Raw genomic sequence first — 21,155 nt, forward strand, 5'->3', positions numbered from 1 at the left:
TAGTGCGAGGGAGAGTGAGTGCTTCGCTGACTTACAATGCATGCTAGTTGTATATGTTTGTCAGGCGGGGTGTCCAGCGGACATGAGCTCCAAGACTGTGCAGAACTCGTTCCTCATGACGGAGTGTCCGGCGAGGAACGGCTCTACTCCGCGTAGTGCGAGGAAGAGTTAGTGCTTCGCTGACTTACAATGCATGCTAGTTGTATATGTTTGTCAGGCGGGGTGTCCAGCGGGCATGAGCTCCAAGACTGTGCAGAACTCGTTCCTCATGACGGAGTGTCCGGCGAGGAACGGCTCTACTCCGCGTAGTGCGAGGAAGAGTGAGTGCTTCGCTGACTTAGAATGCATGCTAGTTGTATATGTTTGTCAGGCGGGGTGTCCAGCGGGCATGAGCTCCAAGACTGTGCAGAACTCGTTCCTCATGACGGAGTGTCCGGCGAGGAACGGCTCTACTCCGCGTAGTGCGAGGAAGAGTTAGTGCTTCGCTGACTTACAATGCATGCTAGTTGTATATGTTTGTCAGGCGGGGTGTCCAGCGGGCATGAGCTCCAAGACTGTGCAGAACTCGTTCCTCATGACGGAGTGTCCGGCGAGGAACGGCTCTACTCCGCGTAGTGCGAGGAAGAGTTAGTGCTTCGCTGACTTACAATGCATGCTAGTTGTATATGTTTGTCAGGCGGGGTGTCCAGCGGGCATGAGCTCCAAGACTGTGCAGAACTCGTTCCTCATGACGGAGTGTCCGGCGAGGAACGGCTCTACTCCGCGTAGTGCGAGGAAGAGTTAGTGCTTCGCTGACTTACAATGCATGCTAGTTGTATATGTTTGTCAGGCGGGGTGTCCAGCGGGCATGAGCTCCAAGACTGTGCAGAACTCGTTCCTCATGACGGAGTGTCCGGCGAGGAACGGCTCTACTCCGCGTAGTGCGAGGAAGAGTTAGTGCTTCGCTGACTTACAATGCATGCTAGTTGTATATGTTTGTCAGGCGGGGTGTCCAGCGGGCATGAGCTCCAAGACTGTGCAGAACTCGTTCCTCATGACGGAGTGTCCGGCGAGGAACGGCTCTACTCCGCGTAGTGCGAGGAAGAGTTAGTGCTTCGCTGACTTACAATGCATGCTAGTTGTATATGTTTGTCAGGCGGGGTGTCCAGCGGGCATGAGCTCCAAGACTGTGCAGAACTCGTTCCTCATGACGGAGTGTCCGGCGAGGAACGGCTCTACTCCGCGTAGTGCGAGGAAGAGTGAGTGCTTCGCTGACTTACAATGCATGCTAGTTGTATATGTTTGTATACCTGTCGTATTAAACAAGCAAGTTCTGGTTTTATCATTTATTGTGTGCTTTTTTACTGTTTAAGGTTTCTGGGTTAAGGGATTTACTTCGAACTAGCTCTCTGTTAGTTTCTTTCACTTTTTGTTATGCATATGTTCTGCAGAGACTTGTGTGATTCTTAAGGTTTTTTTTTTGGTGTTCTTCACAAGTAGCACAATAGTTAGAGTTCTTTATAAATTTATACATCCATGAGTTCTAGAGTAATATGTTAAGAATGAAATTGCATGATATATAATTGCTATAAGTTATTAAGTAATTTAATGTTTTTAAATTTTCTGAATGTGGTAGTTTTTTTTTTGTATTTCCACCAAAACAACTACTTTTTGGTTGCATTAAATGAAGTCAGATATATAAAATTAAGAAGTACCATATTATGTCCATGTTGTAAACTTAATACTGAAATAATTAGAGCTGGGCAAGATCCCAATTTTTTTTTTGGGATAAACCAGAAATGTGCCTTTCCCGAAAAGTTGGATAGAAAATTAGTTTTTTTCCCTTTCCTGATTTTATTTCTGGTAGAATGCATGTCCAAGTGTCAAACTTGTTAAAAAAAATTTTTTTTGTAAGAAAGCACTGCACTTTTGCTTGATTCAATACATGCTTGTGATTAGTGCTGTGAGTTGGGTAAATACCCTACCCACCGGGTATTTACCTAGGTACTTACCCCTGCCTCTGGTAAATACCCAAAATGAGGGTCTTTAATGTAAAATCACTTTTTAAGTGTATAATCATATGGCATTTTCATTATTTTATTGCTGTAAATTTATGCTTATCTGTTACTAAATTAACCTTATAAAACCATTTAGTAATCATAAATAAAGTGAAAAAATACACTCAATTTTTTAATGAAATATAGCAGCATGTATTTCAATATTTTAGATAATAATTTTCACAAAATTTACTAGTTATTCTAAATCTAAAATATATATTTTTTTCTTAAGGGAAATTTTTGTTTTCATTTGTTTTTAGAATATGGCATTTGTAGTTAAAAAATTTAAAATGGTTATTATTGACTAAGTATGGAAAATGATGTGGAGTAAAATTACAATATTTTGATAAATCTTTAGTGTGTTGAATTATCCAACCTTCGGGGGGGAAAAAACCTTAAAATAAAACTCTTCCCTTCATGATAATAATAGGTCAGGTCAGGTTACCCTATTCGCTATTCCCCAAAAAAAAAAATTAGTTGTCTGGTTTTTCTAAATATTTCACACTGTTGCTTTTCCCCCGTAAGAATTGTGCTTGGAAAAAATGGTGGCGTATAACTATTCCATGTTTTTGATAAGGAATCACCTAATAAAGTTTGCAACATACTTTCATTAACATCGTGTATGGAACATATTACTTTGTGAAATTATTAAAACTGGACAAAATTAAAATTATCATTGATTTAATGAAAATACCCAGGTATTTATGACATTTGGGTATTTACCTGGGTAAGTACCCAAGGTATTTACCCTTAATTATATATACCTGGGTATTTTACATCTCTACTTGTGATATAAAACACACCATGTTTAGCAGTTGAATCGCAAACTAATTTTGGTACCTGATACAATACATGCTTGTGATAGAAAATACACCCTGTTTAGCAGTTGAAAACCAAACTATCAATAGTACCTGATTCATTTCATGTGCACGATATAAAATACATCCTGTTTAGTAGTTGAATTTCAAACTATTAACAGTGGCATAACAAATATTCACAGGCACAATTGGTAAAAAACACTATATTCAGAATTTGAAACACAAAATATAGTAGAAGTTATTTCACTGCTGTTTTGAATGGTAGCGGAATGTATATCATCAACGATTGAAAATATGAATCAAACGCGTAATAAACAGTTATTTTATTGTTTTGTATCACGTCCCATTATCAGAAAAATAAAATAAAATTGACTTCGACCATGGACTACAGCAAAAACACGGGTGTGTTATGGACTAAATGTGAAAACAGTAGTTGAAAAAATATTTCAGTTGATAGTATCGGGTCTAACCTTAGTGTTCTATGAAAAATGGTAGATCAATACAGTTATAATACTATTTTGTATAAACCAATATCACCAGTTAGCCAATATTTAGAGTCAAACTTTAATTTTTTAAAGAACAAATCTCCAACTCATGCAAAGAAAAATTAATTGTGTTGAGCAATATATACCTATACTAATTTAAAAAAAAAGTACTCTGAAACTTAATTTGAAAGACTAACAGTGAGTATTTTCTATGATGTTAATATTTGGTGTTCATCATACATGCATAGGTATAATTACTTAATATTAATTTTGATTTTATAGCAGTTACACCTTTATGACATTAATGAACCACTAGTATATTTATGACTGCTAGTACGGAGTTAGCAATCACTGACTTATTAATTAAATTTTTTTACTATAGTAGCTTAGTAGTTACGAGAGTTCTTCATTCCAAGAAAATAGGTGTAAATATTTCAATAATTAAATGATGTAATAATATATTTGTTATTTTGCCAAGCTTAACTAATGCAGAAAGAGTAGTGTGGTGATATTGGTTTTAACCTCTTAGCAACCTCTTTGCATGAACTTGTTTAACCTTCAATATTACCTCTTATTCAAATCTATGTATTAATTCATGTAAATATCTAAGTCTTGTTTTGTGCTTAATAAAGCCTTAGTTTCTGAAGATAAGGTTTATTATGTCAATTTATTAAGCACATTCTATCAAGAAACATTTAATACAAACAATGGACAAGTATTTCAAGCCCGAGAGATTTGAAGCAGATCACACAACTGGGAAAAGCTCCTCACAATGGAATCACTGGAAGAAAACATTCAAAGTCTTCACAGCATCAATCAAGGCTTCTGAAGCTGATAAGCTGTTACTACTCTACAATCACGTGAGTCACAGTATATACGAACTTATTAGCGAATGTACTTCTTATGCGTCTGCAATCAAAAAGCTAGATTTACTCTTTATTAAACCTAAGAATGAAATATTTTCAAGGCATAAACTAATGAGCCAACACCAGCAACCTGATGAAAGTGTAAATCAATTCTTACAATCTTTGCGTCTCCTTAGCTCTGACTGCGAGTTCAAAGATGTTAAAGCAGTGGCTTATAGGGACGAATACATTAGAGCAGGGCTGCCACCACTTAGAAAACAATATCCTTGATTGAAATGTGAAATATCCTGTAATATCCTTGTTATGAATATAAAATATCCTGTAAAATCCTGTACATTAAAAAATACAAAAAAAAATGCAATTTTTATGAAAATTACTCTATCATAATGTACGTAACTATACTTCAATCAAAACAATCCAATTTTTAACACTTTATACAAGTATTTACACACACACACACACACACGTAGCCTACACTTCACCACTGGCAGTATTTGAATATCACTTTTTCAGATGTTTAGCCCTATTCCTCATTTCTTCTGTTGGCTGGAATTCTGCCATATTCTTCCTAGAAGAGATATGCAACAAAGCATTTAGCATTGGCGATTCAAGGCATGACCTGTGCGCTGTCTTGATAAGGTTGAGCTTACTAAATATCCTTTCCACCCCTGCATTGCTGTGTGGAAGAATAAGCATTGCCTTTGCAAGTTTACAAAACAGTGGAAAACATGTTTTCCCATTAATTTCATACTGTGACACTTTATGCCAGGCCTGCCACCAAATTAGGTTCCTAAATCCTCTTTACAGCATTTAAAAATCTTGTAAAATTTATAGCCGTAATTGACATAATTTATTTTTCGCGGTAATTTTAAATTTACATTGCATTCCAAAACATAATTTAAAAAAAAATCAAATGAATGTAAAAAAAATTTTTAAGATTTGCCACTTACATTACAAAACTAATAGTTGGTAAAACAATAAAATGAAAAGTAGGTAATTTAAAAATTTCTCTTCAGTATAGGCTTTGGTGCTTTTCTTATTTACAAACTATAAATACATCCATACAACTGAAGTTATTTACAAGTTTAAAAAAAACAAATGTATTTCACATCATTAACTAGCTACTTTTTCATGTTCTGTGCTCTTTTCCGCATCTCGTCAGTGGGCTTGAAGTTCTCATTCTGCAATGCAACAGCGCATTTAACATTGGTGATTCCATTGACGATCTGTGAACAGTTTTAACCATCTTGAGATTGCTGAAAACCCTTTCCACAGCAGATTTTCTCCAGTTGCAGCACCACTCAAAGCCATTACTTTGTACAGATGAGTTTCAACAATCTTAGATGGAAAGAACCTTGCTAACACTACAACCTGCCTAGTGACTGTAACATCAGTTGATTCATCACTCATCTGTGTGAAAAATTGTGTTTTCATTGCATAGGTAACATAATCTGCAGCTGATGAACCCAAAGATTGAATAATTATCTGGCTAGTTTTAGTGCGAGAACAATTAAAGTTTCTTGCGATTTCACTATCTGGAAACATTTGCGGGACAAGTTTCGTGAAATTATCACTGAGTTTCACAGATAAATTGTTTTCACAAACGAAGTTCGCCCATAACAGTTCCGCATAAATTATTTTGTTTGGTTTGGTTACAAAACTCGTCAAAAAACAACTCTGATCAGCAGCTCGTTGGTTTTTCGCATGAACTTGCATCTTCAAGCCGCCCTTTGTCACGTTCAGTTCCGAGTTGCAAGTCGAACAAATGGCGGAAAATTCCGTTTTGCCACGCCTCAACCATTTCAATTCTTGCTCCCATTCTTTACGATAACGCTGTTTATAAAGTGACCTATCTGGCAAAGCCTTTCGTTTTTTCTCCATCACAATCAGCTAAAACCAAACCTCTGTGCCAAAACTACTACTTAAATCACGTAAGAAGTTTGTAAACAAATGCCGCACCTTCTAAAACATTGTAATGGCAAAAAATACCAATGTTTACTGACGCCATGACACTTCTTAGCGTTTAACTCAACAAACAAAAAACATTTCCCCCGAAACCATAGATATTGTACTTCATGAAACAATATGTGGGAGTATATGTTTTTGGTTTGTGGTTAAACGATTGAAAGTTCCATGGCGCTACACCTAATGTGAGTGTTTTCTTTACTGTTGGATGCTTGTATAGTTTGGCAACTTCAAATAGGTAGTTGAATGTAAATATTTACATGAACGAAATTCAAATATGAAAATATTGGCGAAGCGTCGTAAATATCCGTGAATGTCGCCGTTTATCCGTTAGTCCGTTTTAAGCTTCAAATATCCGTGAAAACGGATAAAATCCGTAAAAACGGCAGGCCTGCATTAGAGATGCATTTATAAAAGGTCTCTCATCGAACAGTATCCGACAACGTTTGTTAGAAAACGCAACTCTTAGCCTGGATGAAGCATTTGCAAAAGCACGATCATTAGAATCAGCTCATATAATTTCTGAATCCTATATTCCTAGCCAGACACCTTTAGCCTCAACTGAGCCGGTTCAGCAACCAAATTCTCCTGTAACCACAGCCAGCAGTAGTCAGAAATGTTTCTTCTGTGGGTTCCCTCGTCATCCTCGTTCTTCCTGTCCAGCGCGAGAAGCTACATGCAAACTCTGTGGTAAGAAAGGCCATTATGCAAAAGTCTGTAGGTCAATTAAGCCCAAAGATCGTACTGCCGCCTTACCTGACTCTCCTCAAGACACAGATGACTTCTCAACTGTTGCTTGTCTTCCTGCTAAGTCTCTGGTTTTCCCTACTAACCAATCTAATCGTAATCGTAAGACCAAACCAACATCTTCCAAAACATCAGCTGCTTCTCCAACTAGCCTTTCCAAAACCATTGTCAAACTGAAAGTAAATGGTTTTCCAGCTGAAGGGCTAATAGACACGGGGAGTTCGCAGAGTTACATAAATGATGGTTTTGTCTCCAAACATAAATTAAAACAATATCCTACGTCATCTGAAGTAGCTATGGCATCGTCCTCTTTGGCCATGCCTATAAAAGCTTATTGTTCCGTAGATTTACAAATCTCGGACAATATATACAGAAAAACAAAGCTTAACGTTCTAAACAACTGTTGCGCAGATGTTATATTAGGGTACGATATCTTTAAGCAGCATTCCACTCTGTCGATAGTTTTTGGTGGTAATAAACCTGAACTGCAAATCAGTAGCTTAGCATGTGCCAAAGTCGGTCCGGCCACCCTCTTCGAACACTTAACACCAAATTGTAGACCTATCGCGATCAAGTCCAGACGACACTCAAACGAAGACGAAAAATACATTCAATCCCACATAGAAAAACTTCTCTCTGACGGTGTCATTGAAGAAAGCAACTCACCTTGGAGGGCGCAGGTACTAGTCGTGAGTGGAACACATCGAAAACGTATGGTCGTCGACTATTCTCAGACTATAAACCGATACACGATGTTAGACGCTTACCCAATCCCTTCCATAGAGAAAATAGTTTCCGATGTAGCTAAATATAATATCCACAGCACAATAGATCTCAAGAGCGCATATTATCAAATACCAATAAGGGTCGAAGACAGGCAATTCAAACGTATACCAATGGGCGTCACCAATGGAGTGTCTGCGTTCCAGAGGAAGATGGACGAGATCAAGACCAAAGAAAGACTACAAGGAGTTGACATCTACTTGGACGATGTGACGGTGAGCGGAAAAGACCGATCTGAACACGACTCCAATCTACGAAAATTTTTTAGACGTCTGCAAGAAATATAATTTAACCATCAATCAAGAAAAATCCCATTTCAATTTGAAGTCTCTTAAGCTCCTCGGTTATCTCATCGAAAACAATATACTCAAACCAGATCCTGACAGACTTAAGCCACTGATTGATTTCCCTATCCCTAGAAACAAAGTATCCTTGCAACGAGCACTAGGGATGTTCGCTTATTATTCTAAATGGATTCCAAAATTTTCAGAAAAAATACGTAGATTAGTGAACTGTAAAGTATTTCCTATGGCCCCTGAACTAATCCAAGACTTCAACAATTTACGGAACTGCGTAGTTAAATCCTTCGTCGTAGACGTAGAGGAAGACATCCCATTCTGCGTCGAAACAGATGCCTCTGACGTCGCCATCGCCGCCACTCTGACTCAAAACAAGAGACCAGTAGCCTTCTTCTCGAGAACCCTCACTAAGAGCGAACAACACCATTCAGCTGTCGAGAAGGAAGCTTATGCGATCATTGAAGCCCTTCGGAAGTGGAGGCATTACTTGATAGGAAGAAAGTTTCAACTTATAACCGACCAGAAGTCTATTTCTTACATGTTTAACATTCGGCATCCTGGTAAAATCAAGAACGAAAAATTTACAAGATGGCGGTTAGAACTTGCTCCTTACAACTATGACATCATCTACAGACCGGGGAAGGAGAACGTGGCGGCTGACGCTCTCTCTAGGACTTGCGGCTCGCTCCATACCTTCGACAGACTTGTCCACTACCACAAGGCTTTGTGTCACCCAGGGATCACCCGGATGGCTCACTGGGTGAAGAATCAGAACCTTCCCTACTCCATCGACGAGATACGCCGAGTCACGTCTTCCTGCAGAACATGCTCCGAAATCAAACCTCGCTTTCACAACAAGCGGAGCACCCTCATCAAGGCCACCGCACCCTTCGAACGGCTCAGCGTTGATTTTAAGGGACCATTACCATCCAACACTCCTCGGAAATATCTGTTAACGGTAGTTGACGAGTACTCCAGGTTCCCTTTTGCCATCCCTTGCAACGACCTATCCTCCACAACCGTCATTCAAGCACTAAATCAGATCTTTACACTCTTCGGATATCCTTCATACATTCACACAGACAGAGGCACATCCTTTATATCCAGAGAACTTCAATCATTCCTACATTCCAATGGAGTTGCTACTAGTCGTACTACACCATACAATCCGTGTGGAAATGGCCAAGTAGAATGTTACAATGGGATAATATGGAGAACTGTATCGCTGGCGCTGAAAACGAAGGGACTCGTGATAACGCAGTGGGAGAAGGTGTTACCTGAAGCGTTGCACTCCATCCGCACACTGCTCTGTACTGCTACTAACGCTACACCCCACGAACGTATGTTCTACCATAAGAGAAGGGCCAGTTCTGGAGTTACTCTTCCTTCGTGGCTTACTACACCAGGGAAAATTCTAATGAAGAATCACGTCCGTCAGAGTAAATATGATCCCCTGGTGCAAGAAGTAACTCTGCTTGAGGCGAACCCTGACTATGCTCTGGTTCAACTTCCAGATGGTAAGGAGACAACAGTCAACCTCAGGCATCTTGCTCCTGCAGGGGATATTGTCAACAATGAACCTAACTTAGAAGACGTGAATTTTCCAAACCTCGCTGATGATCCTAATCAACACACTGAAGCATCTGAAGACACCCAGCTGAACCTCACTCCAGAAGATTCACCTGAGAAGAACATGAATGATCAAGACCTACCTCAAGTGAACCCAATTTGGACTCCACCCAGATCTCCTCCCAGACCTCAACCTCCACTCCGGAGATCTTCCCGCACCACTAGACCTTCTGAATATCTCAAGGACTATGTCCTTAAATGAAGAGGGGGCGAATGTGGTGAAGTGTTTTCAGAATTTTCCTTTTTTTTTTCTTTTTCAGACAGCACCAAGGATGAGTGACCAAAATTTCTAAAAGGGTGCGCCACCGTTGGGTGACCAGAATTACTCTATGGAGTATATTTCCTAAAATGCCAAAATCTCTGATGTAAAATGTGTTATAGTTGGGCGCCTATAAAACTCTATAAAGTACTAGTGTTGTGATTGTGTATGTAGCACAACTACTAACCTCTACAGAATATTAAATAAAATATGTCTTATTACGTTGGTAATGAAAATAAATTATTCTCAGGTTGTATGTACTAGTGTAGTTTGACTCTGTGTGAATATTAGAAAATAAAATGTCGTAGATTTTCTTAGCAGTATGTCTCCTTCTCTTTGATGTAAGTATTCTCACCTTAAAATCAACAAATATAATGACTAAAACAATATTTCTTAACTGGTAGTGTGTTTAAAAGCATTAACTTCTCTATGACTGCTGATCTCAGTGTAATAAAAATTAATTATTCTTTTCAAGACAGCCAAAGCTAAATAATTCTTTCTCTCTGGTTTAACATACACATGATATGCAAGTATGATAATCAATCGGAAAAATAAAAGATATAATGAAAATTTAACTTTTTACTAGGGTCAAAAGTATAGTTGTATGGGTGACAATACTCTTTTGCAACATATTCAAATGTAACATGAAAAGTGACAGAGTCAATGATTAGCGAGCAACATCTAAACACCTTTGGGACAATTATTCATATTTAAATAGGTTTTTCATTAAACAAAATTTCAACATCAGTTATACTTAAATGTCTTTAGGAATTAATTACGTTTTACGTAATTGAATCACTGAATAGTGGTTTGGTTATCAGTCAATATTTTAAATCTTATTGAACACATTTTACCTGGCAAATTAGTCTTTTTTGTTGCTACTAGCTCAGTTTCTTTCGGTAGATCAATATATCTCAAGACTTCTGGACCTGGGGCTATTCTTTAAACATTCAAGACAATTAATGACTTTAACAGACTTTAACTTCGATCTCGTACATATTACTGATCAATGTAAGTTCACCAGGTCCAGTATGTACAAGCTACAAGTCTTTAAGTAGTTAAGTCGTATTAAGTTGGTTTTGCGAGTTTCAAATTAGGTCTTGATCGTAAACATCATGGTTTAAGATATCTTGCCATTAGAATAGGACAGGTACCTTCTCGCTGTTCTTGTTAATTCGGGGATGGGGCAGACAAACCTCGTCGCGTCGTTACAAGACCAAGAGGCTGTGGAAAACCTCCCTGAACCTCAGTCTCTCCTCCGATGTCGCTGGTTGGGTCTCCGTCTCGATGCACCTCCTCTCGTGCTGCTGGTACTCCCGCAGGACTGGCGTCGGTCACCTGGAGTTGTCTAGAAGGCTGATGCCTTCCGGTACACCGTCTACGATGCCGTCTACAGCCGTTGAACTCCTTCCATCTCGAAGATTGATAGTCGTTTACTTTTTCTTCTTAATTAGTCGTTGATCTAGTTCTATTTAGGCTATTAGTCAAAAACCTATCGTCGTCGTCGATTCTTTAGTAGAGCTCCGAACATCGGTAACTATCTCTTCTTCATTGCGTAGTTCCGGGCATTTCTTACAAAATCATCATTTTCACGTATATTATAGCTATTCAGTCGTCGTTCCAATGTTTTACGTGATATTCTTATATTCATTTATGACTAAATCACGGAGCTCTCTCTCTCTAATCATTCTCCCATGATAGTAGAATAGAAACTCAAGTTCCAATTTTTTCTTTAAGCAGTTAAAGTTTTCTGTATTGAACACACTCCGAAATCTCACTGGAAATTACTAAATTGTTTAAATAAAATACATGCGCAGTCAAGCGTCCAATAACATATTCTCTTTACTCAGTCATGACCCAAAAACAATATTAAAATGTGTAAGCTCATTTCCTATTCGTCGCCGTTTAACAAATGTTTGCAAAGACATTTCATAAAATTAGTACTTAGATAAAACAAGATAAAACATAAAAAAATTAAAGAGTAAAACAAAATTGACCTGACCATAGAGAAACAATACTTGTAAATATAATTCATAACAGGGCTAAGACAAAGTCATAGAGGTAAGAAGTAAAAATAATAAACATAAAATTCCTTTCTATTGAGGGCTTCTCAAATACCTCTATAGTGGTGATATTGGTTTTAACCTCTTAGCAACCTCTTTGCATGAACATTGTTTAACCTTCAATATTACCTCTTATTCAAATCTATGTATTAATTCATGTAAATATCTAAGTCATGTTTTGTGCTTAATAAAGCCTTAGTTTCTGAAGATAAGGTTTATTATGTCAAGTAGCTAGATCTCTGGGATAAAAAAAAATTACTACAAGTTGTGGGAAAAAAAAAAAAACTTTAGAGAACTTGTGATACCTTTAAAACAGTTAACATTTAACTTAGGTGAATAGCTGATTTCATATGTAAGATTCTTATCAATGACAACAGAATACAATAGAAATTTAGATATGAAAATATTCACATCAAATAAATCTTAACTAGTAGTGGACTAAGACCGTAACACAAACAGTCAATTTAAATCATTAGTTTCACTCTATCTGAATTATTATTCTGATCTTGCGAAAGACAAAAACACAAATTGCTGCAGGACAAATCTATTCTCAATACTAGAACTGTTGCAAGCGAAGCTTGATCATGTCTTCATCCAGAGACACCGTACGAAATATGACTGGCTGTGGGCACGTCGTACTGGAAATGGATCAGCATCTTTCACCGTCGTTGTTGCACATCAGTATTTTACAATTTTTACCCAACAAAGTAGTTCTTAAGGTGGTTGTACACTTACATATTAGTATATATTCCACTTGATCAGAATGTAATAAATCTTCTTGTCGAAACTGAAGTTCAAAAGTTGCTCTTTCAATTTCCACAGCAACTATAAATTAATTGGATAAGAATATTCCTCCAATGTATTTCAGAAACTGCTCGAACTCAAATCATTGAAGCAGTTATGTAGTTGCTCATCACAGTAGATACAATTCGTTATTATAACGTTTCCAATATTATTTCAGGATGTAGTTAGTTCTCCGTAGTTAGGTAAATTAAAACTACAAATGAAGAAATCTCCAGTCTTATGTCCTTTTATTCTATAAAATTATGGTTTCATAGGAATATTTACAAATCTTCATAAGACGTAGAATCATTCGCAGAATCCTTGTCAATTACTTAAACTCGTAGATTCTGTTGGAATTATATTCCAATTTTTGGAGTCAGAAATATAGGACTGCTTCCTACAACATTCAGGAACTAACTAAAAGCTTCCAATTTGAACCTCCTTGTTGATCCGTCCGGCAACAATTATAGTATATTTTAAATAAAAACCAAATAAATCTAAATCTGCCCAAAACTAATCAAATAACAGCAACCAATCCTAGCCCACATAACAAGTTCATATTTTTACAACTGCGTTACTGGGAATGAATTATTTTATAGGACAAATTTTGATAGGTAAATAAAAATTCATTAGAAAAAACATGCAAAGATAAATACTAAAGAAGTGTGTTACATGTCATACTGCTAGAAAGTTGTAGAGAATAAATACATATTACAATTCCAAAACAAATGTCATGAATTAAACATTATCATTCATTACTCTTAAAATATTAAAGATGAGAGTTTCTACCTTTATAATAGTTACAGTCAATCTATCACCATGTTCACACAGTCACCATGTTCACACAGTAATAGCTTTCTTGCTGCATCTATCTATGGTACTATAGAAATTGGGACTTGTGCCTTGAATGCAAAATAAACAAACTTAAACATAAATAAAAGTTCCAGAATGGAGTGTAAATTTGTTGTAAATGTGTTTGTAATATTTTTTCTACGGGTACGTGCCCATCATAAATAACTGAATTGACTGAATAGTGTGACATATTGTTTTGACTGAAAGGTATTCATCTGCTATAGCATTCTACATAACCTCAATGTGTGGCATTGGAAGTTACCCAAGGACACTATAACACATGAAAGTTTCAGATATGTCGGATTGTTTACATTTGCTGTACTATGTTATTATGTATTAACCAAAGGATTAGTATAAATTACTATAGAGACATGAGAATATATTGCCCTTTATAACCAAACATAATATGTTAAAAGGAATTAAAACTTATTGGAATAAACCACTGGGAACAAATAACACAAATATCAGATTGGTGCTGGTTGTAATTATAGGCCTTTGTAAAAACAACAATGTAAAACAAACATCGACAAAACAATTAACATATTAACAAATGTTATTGAGTATTATATATTAAAGTAACGAGCTCGTGAACAACTAGGTAGGTATGTACCAAGTATTTATATTAGATTTAAGTAGAAACAGGTTAAGTTTATCAACAAATATTATTTAAAAAATTAATTCATCAAACAAATATTAAATTATTGAAGTCTTCTTATAATTCTTTCTTCAGAATAAAAATTAATTGTCCGAAATGTTCCAAAGTGTAGAAATCAATATGATTTCGTTGATTCAAGTTCAATAGTAGAAACTTGCATGATGATCACGTAGAAGTTTAAAACAGTTACATAACCTTAAAATAATAATAATGAAATTTCTGGCCTTTGTTTTGAAGAGGTCAATTCCCAAAAATGAATTTAGATTCCTGGAACACCAAAGCCAGGATGAGGCCCATGACTCGAACCGCTATGGAATGAAACCACAAAAATATTAACCTCCAAACATAAAAAATAATTATCATGGGATACACTTTTCCCACAGACGAAACATTTACTCACCCAAAACGGCGGTAACAGATAAGTTATTACATTTTGTGGTGGTTTTTACATCCGCACCAAAAAATTACATGCCAAATGGCCGAAAAGAAATTGAAAAGGGCAAGGTAAGTCTTTTTCGTTTGGCACGACAGAAATCACAGAGTTTACAATAAGTAGAATTATACAAACAAAACAAAATATTCATATAACCAGTATTGTAGTATTGTTTCCTTTACACATTTGATTATAATAGAAACAAACACATTTAAGACATTATTAATTAAATAGCTACACAAAACTTTAACATTAAGACAATGAAATATGTAAAGATAAATAAATATTAAATACAATCTTTGCATAAAAATATTAAAATTTATTTAACATGAAAGATTAAAAAAAAAAGAAATGTGAATATTTTAATTACCTACTCATAAAATCACGAGTGCCATACCTAGAAACGGCACAATAGTTAGTTAAAAGCTTATTTCTTCACTGTTTTATCAATTAGGCTTTTTATTTTTGTGGTTATCATAAATTTTAAATAAGGTTAGCCTTATTTCGTGGTGTTAGCTTTCGTTGAAAGTTACTTGCTTCTATCAATGTACATACAATTATTAGATTTGGTCCTACACAATAAATAGAACATTTTTCCTTAGAATTGGAATGGAAATTTTTGGAAATTTATGACCTCAAATTTACCCCTTAGGAGTTTATTTTGCGAAATGGGGTCATTCCATGTCAAATGGGCACAAATTTAACCTGACCCTCTTAGATTTCAGTGATTATTGTTAGAAAGCTCAAATTGGTCCCATTTTAAAGCTTTTTTAATGGGCTATCATATGAAATTCAACTTGATAGAGGTTGATTCATTATAAAATACCAAATTTTTGTAGTGAAAACTCCAAATTTAGTTTTCTCAAAAAGTTTCAGTTTTAAATTTTTTTTAAAATGCCCAAAAATTTGGTTTACTATACTTATTTTATACATATTAAAAATTATTTAGGGATGATAAAGGGTTTATGAGATATTATGCATAAAACTGTGGTTTTAAATAGTACCGATGTTTGTTGCTAACCCATTCTAACAGGTAGTACTTACATTACTGATAAAAGTAGGCTAACCTGAGTTTCTGTATTGAAATGTAACTCATTGTACCTTGAATCGCTGAAAAATCTGAGTGGCTTTCTGTGCTTCGCTGTCAGTAAGATTGTATGTTCGGCTTATTGGAGAGACTGGGTGAACCTTGCACAGGATGTCTGCTAATGAAATCCAGAGAATGTCAGACGCTGTGGGATAAGGGACTGATGGAGATGGTCCTGCAAAGTGTAAATATGTCAGTTTGACTTCATCTGCCTTTTCGTCAGTTGCCAAAACATAAGCCAGTCACCATCTGTTGCTGTAAACTGCTACTACGTAACCATATATATCACTTAGAACCAGTGTGTCTTCAGATGCCACAGAACACTCAATGCAGGTTTCAGCAAAAGAAAAGGATTTTGCTAAAACTTTCATTTTACCCTTTACTGGTATAAAAGCATGTAGTTTCATGATACCAAGAATGGTACGTGAAGAGCTAAACCTATTTTTCAAGAATTGTTCTGTTGCAATGTACTCTTCTCATGTAGCATAGGTAAAATTAATACCCAAAATGTTTTCTTTTGCCTAATCAGAGTCCTCTTAGGGTCGTTATCTGGTCTTCATGTGGCTTTTGGAGACTTGAACGTGCTGCCAATATCTTAACGGTTCCTCCAAGACCATCACATGGCCCTTTCCCATGAGCTGTTGCTGAAAAATGCCATGTAAATGCTGCCTGTTAGAATTGGTTAGCAGTCTAATTAATAGTTAAAATTAAAATTTTTATAAATGTCTTTACATGTGAGTACTTAAAACATCAATATTTATATCTCAGTGTGGTCAAAAGTAAATTAGTGAACAAAAATTGGTACTGCTAATGCCTGTTTTTAACACTTTAAAGCCCAAGCCCGAGTATGCATCGGGCCTAGGTTAAGTAATGAACGGCCCAAGCCCGAGTATGTATCGGGCCTAGGTTAAGTAATGAACGGCCCAAGCCCGAGTATGTATCGGGCCTAGGTTAAGTAATGAACGGCCCAAGCCCGAGTATGTATCGGGCCTAGGTTAAGTAATGAACGGCCCAAGCCCGAGTATGTATCGGGCCTAGGTTAAGTAATGAACGGCCCAAGCCCGAGTATGTATCGGGCCTAGGTTAAGTAATGCACGGCCCAAGCCCGAGTATGTATCGGGCCTAGGTTAAGTAATGAACGGCCCAAGCCCGAGTATGTATCGGGCCTAGGTTAAGTAATGAACGGCCCAAGCCCGAGTATGTATCGGGCCTAGGTTAAGTAATGAACGGCCCAAGCCCGAGTATGTATCGGGCCTAGGTTAAGTAATGAACGGCCCAAGCCCGAGTATGTATCGGGCCTAGGTTAAGTAATGAACGGCCCAAGCCCGAGTATGTATCGGGCCTAGGTTAAGTAATGAACGGCCCAAGCCCGAGTATGTATCGGGCCTAGGTTAAGTAATGAACGGCCCAAGCCCGAGTATGTATCGGGCCTAGGTTAAGTAATGAACGGCCCAAGCCCGAGTATGTATCGGGCCTAGGTTAAGTAATGAACGGCCCAAGCCCGAGTATGTATCGGGCCTAGGTTAAGTAATGAACGGCCCAAGCCCGAGTATGTATCGGGCTTAGGTTAAGTAATGAACGGCCCAAGCCCGAGGCACGCTTGGGCTTACACATTTAAATGCACTGATTTGAACTGCCGAATGATTACCGAGCAAAAGCTTTTCGTACCTTTTCTTGGGTCTCTACTGTATATTTTCTTTATATAAGTGCTGCTATCTGTTGGATTTTTAGGAACTTATTGGCAGTTACATATTCCATTTCTTTGTAACTCGTTTTTCTTTCTCTACTAACGTGAATTGTTCGCTACTGCTATCTGGTATTTCTTTTTGTAACTAAATAGCTGGTGTTTATTTACTTTTATTTATTTAATATTTGTTGCATGCCTACCTACAGCTTATGGCCTTGGGTGGTAGGCACGATACAAACAACACATATACATACAGACAGAACAAAACAATACAAAATACAAGACAACAAAACAAAACAAAGCGTTACACACAACATGCAACATTTAACAATTAGTAAATAATTTATTTGTAAATTTTATAATGTAGAAAATAAGAATAACACAAAAAAAAAACTAACTTGAAACAATATGATTATTAACCACAAGAAAGAAAAATAAAATTAAGTTAGGAATAGTTGTATTTTTTTAAATTTTATTTTGCTAATTCAGGAAATAACCTTGCATATTTATTGTAATTTTTAGTTATTCTGTGTAATAGATCATTAGTTTTACTTAACGTACAAATTAAAGATTGATTACGACTATTGAAAGTAGGTATTCTAATTCCAGTGTTGTGAAGAAAATAGTTACAATTAATTGTATTTTTGTAACAATTGTGTACAAATAATGCATCTAATACTTCTCTTCTTAATGGTAAGGAACCAAGAAGGGAGTGTAAATCTACATTTAGATTAATGTTACTTTTTAGGTTTATAATTTTGATCGGTTTGAATTGTATATTATCCAATTTGTCACTATCTGATTTATTAATGTTATTCCAAATCAAAGAACCATATTCAAATTTAGATCTCACCAAGGATATATAAAGACTAAGTGTTGAATCTAAATTAGATGCATTAAATGTGACATATTTAATAAACGCTAGCATTTTATTAGCATTTGATCTAAGTTTTTCAATATGATTGTGAAAGAATAATTTTGAATCTAGCAAAATACCTAAGTCTCTGACACAGTTTGATTTTGCAATAGTACGATTGTCTAGTTTATATTCAAATACAATAGGATGATATTTTCTTGAGAAGGTTATTGTGGTGGTTTTACTGTAGTTAAGTTTAACGAGATTAGTCTTACACCATGCATCAACAGAAGAAATGTCATGTTGAAGTAAGTGACAGTCATTTAATGAAGTAATTTTTCTATATATTTTTAGGTCATCTGCAAATAACAGACGAACAGAATAATTTAGAGCTTTGGTTATATCATCAATAAAAATGTTGAAAAGAAGGGGAGAAAGGGTACCACCTTGAGGTACTCCAGAGTTTGCCATATGTAAATCAGATTTAGTTTTATTAATAGAAACAAAGTATTTCCTATCTTTTAAATAGCTGCCAAACCATTTGATATATTTGTCGCTCAATCCCATAATGGATAATTTGCTGAGTAATATCTGATGGTTTACTGTATCAAAAGCCTTTGCTAAATCAAAATAGCAAGCATCCACTTGGCCTCGGGTTATCACTTCAGAATAAATTGGATTTATGAAAGTTATCAGATTGGTAGTAGTAGATTTGCCAATTCTGAAGCCATGCTGACAATCAGATAGTTTATTTTTGAGATTGAAATCGAGGTCCTTAAATATTATTTTATCAAAAACTTTAGCAAATCCATTTAAAAGAGAAATAGGCCTATAATTTGTGACATTAAATTTACTACCTTTTTTATGTATAGGAATGACCTTGGCAGTTTTCCATATATTGGGGTAGATGCTGTTTTTAATACTGCTATTGAATATAAACTGAAGGATAGGAACAAGAACCAGAGAGCATCCTTTTATTATGAAATTAGGAATACCATCTGGACCTGTTGACATAGTAGATTTCAAGGATTTGATCCCCCAAAGTACAAGACTCTCAGTAATAGTGGACATAGGAATGGAGCAAGCAGTATTATCAGATATCAAAGGAGTGCTGTTATTGGCTGTAGTTACATATACGCTAGAAAAATAGTTCGCAAAACTGTTTGCAATACAAAATGTGTCATTAGTGACAGTATCATTGACCTTGAGAGAGAATGGCTGATTGTATCCTTCTTTCATGATTTTTATGTAACGCCAAAATTTTTTTGGATTTTGTTTGATTTTGTTGTTTAGAGTTTGTAACCAAAAATTTTTGTCTCTTGAAATGAGATATTTAGCCTCTTTACGTTTCTGTGAAAATAGAGCATAATAATAAGGATTCATGTTTCTTTTGTATAATTTATGGAAATGTTTTTTTTTATGTTTTAGTGTTCGTATAAGTTGCTTTGAGTACATACCAATGCGGGTAACTATAAGTAGTTTTCACAGTGACAGGAATGTAACTCATAATATATTGATTAACTATAGTAGTTAGAATGTCTACCATAATATTCACGTCAGTAGTGTTATATAATATAGACCAATCATGATTTTTAATAGCATTATACAAACTTAAGTAGTCTCCTTTTTTATAATTTATAAAGGTTGTAGATGTATTTTCTTTTCTGATTATTCGACTTATTTCAATATTAACAATAAGAGCCGGATGGAATGTGTCTTCTTTAATTAATGACTCTAAGGCTTTACTAACCACACAATGCTGTAAATTAGAAAAACATAGGTCCAATAGGTGGATAGGAGGCTGAGTGACGTTACATTGGGACAAACCCAAACCTGAGATAAAGTGGAACACAGCTTTAGCTTTGGATGTCATACCAATAGGATTTACGTTTTTTGAATGTAAGCAAGACCAGTCAACACCAGGCACATTAAAGTCACCAAGAATAAGGATATTATCTTGGCATGTTGCAAACTTTTCTTCGAGCTCTTCAAAGTAGGCACCATACACTGCAGGTGATGTATCCGGTGGAATATAAATATTACCAAGCACTAGGGTATTTGTTTGAGAGGTTTTAACTTTAATCCATACAGCTTCAATTCCTGTATGATCGAAAACATGGGTTGGGTAAGCATATTTAAATATATTTTTGTTGATAGCAATTAATACCCCACCTACCCTTTCCTTCATTGTTAAGTATCTATCTGTTCTAAAGATGAGGTATTTATCATCAAAGTAATGCGAGTTAATGCTATTATTGTTAAACCAAGTTTCAGTAAGACAAATTATATCGAAATCATTAGCTGCTAAGTTATCGTAAAACTCAATTGATTTTGATCTTAGACCTCTCACATTTTGATAATAAATGTCACACACGCACGCACACGGACTAGCCAGAAGAGAAAGGGCCAGGCGCTCCTCCAGACGCTGACGTGGAACATGATGATAAGGGCGCCTCGTTTACTTCTGATGACGTAGCAGATGACTGCAGTTTTGTGGGGTTTGTGCTATCGATAACGATAGATGCTTGACTTTTAGCTTGATCATACCCGAATATTTGTTCATTGTGGAGTCTACCCCGAAATTCAGTAATTAAGCATCCCGAAGGCCAAAACACAGTATTATTAAGTCTATCATAGTCCTTCTCGTGAACAGCCACAAAGAATGATGCGTATGTATTGTATTTGGTCTTGAGCTTGGCTACGCGAAGGTAGGAGATATCAAGTTCACCTTTAATATATGCTGTGACTTCATTTTCAGTAACTGAGGGGTCGAATCTAGAGACAAACAGGGCTTTAGATTTAAACTGCCTAGGGTTCGTTACGGTTTTCGAAGTGGATGTGGTTCTAACACC

General features: G+C 36.2%; 1 protein-coding gene across 4 annotated transcripts in view; it reads left to right on the forward strand.

Annotated features, from left to right (window-relative positions):
* The window catches only part of LOC134531237 (equilibrative nucleoside transporter 1), a 296,916-nt gene that overhangs the window by 13,989 nt on the left and 261,772 nt on the right, over nt 1–21,155 (forward strand). The window contains exon 2 of one of the 4 annotated variants that reach the window (XM_063366923.1): nt 1,136–1,238. The exons of 1 other annotated variant lie outside the window; for it this stretch is intronic. In XM_063366923.1, coding sequence (XP_063222993.1) covers nt 1,154–1,238 — 85 coding nt within the window. In that variant the 5' untranslated portion in view covers nt 1,136–1,153. Of the gene's footprint in view, nt 1–966; nt 15,026–21,155 lie in introns of those variants that run through there. 2 more of the 4 variants (XM_063366921.1, XM_063366922.1) reach the window with 2 other exon arrangements.

The sequence above is a fragment of the Bacillus rossius genome, chromosome 3 (assembly GCF_032445375.1).
Source record: "Bacillus rossius redtenbacheri isolate Brsri chromosome 3, Brsri_v3, whole genome shotgun sequence".
In the NCBI taxonomy this organism is placed as follows: Eukaryota; Metazoa; Arthropoda; class Insecta; order Phasmatodea; family Bacillidae; genus Bacillus; species Bacillus rossius.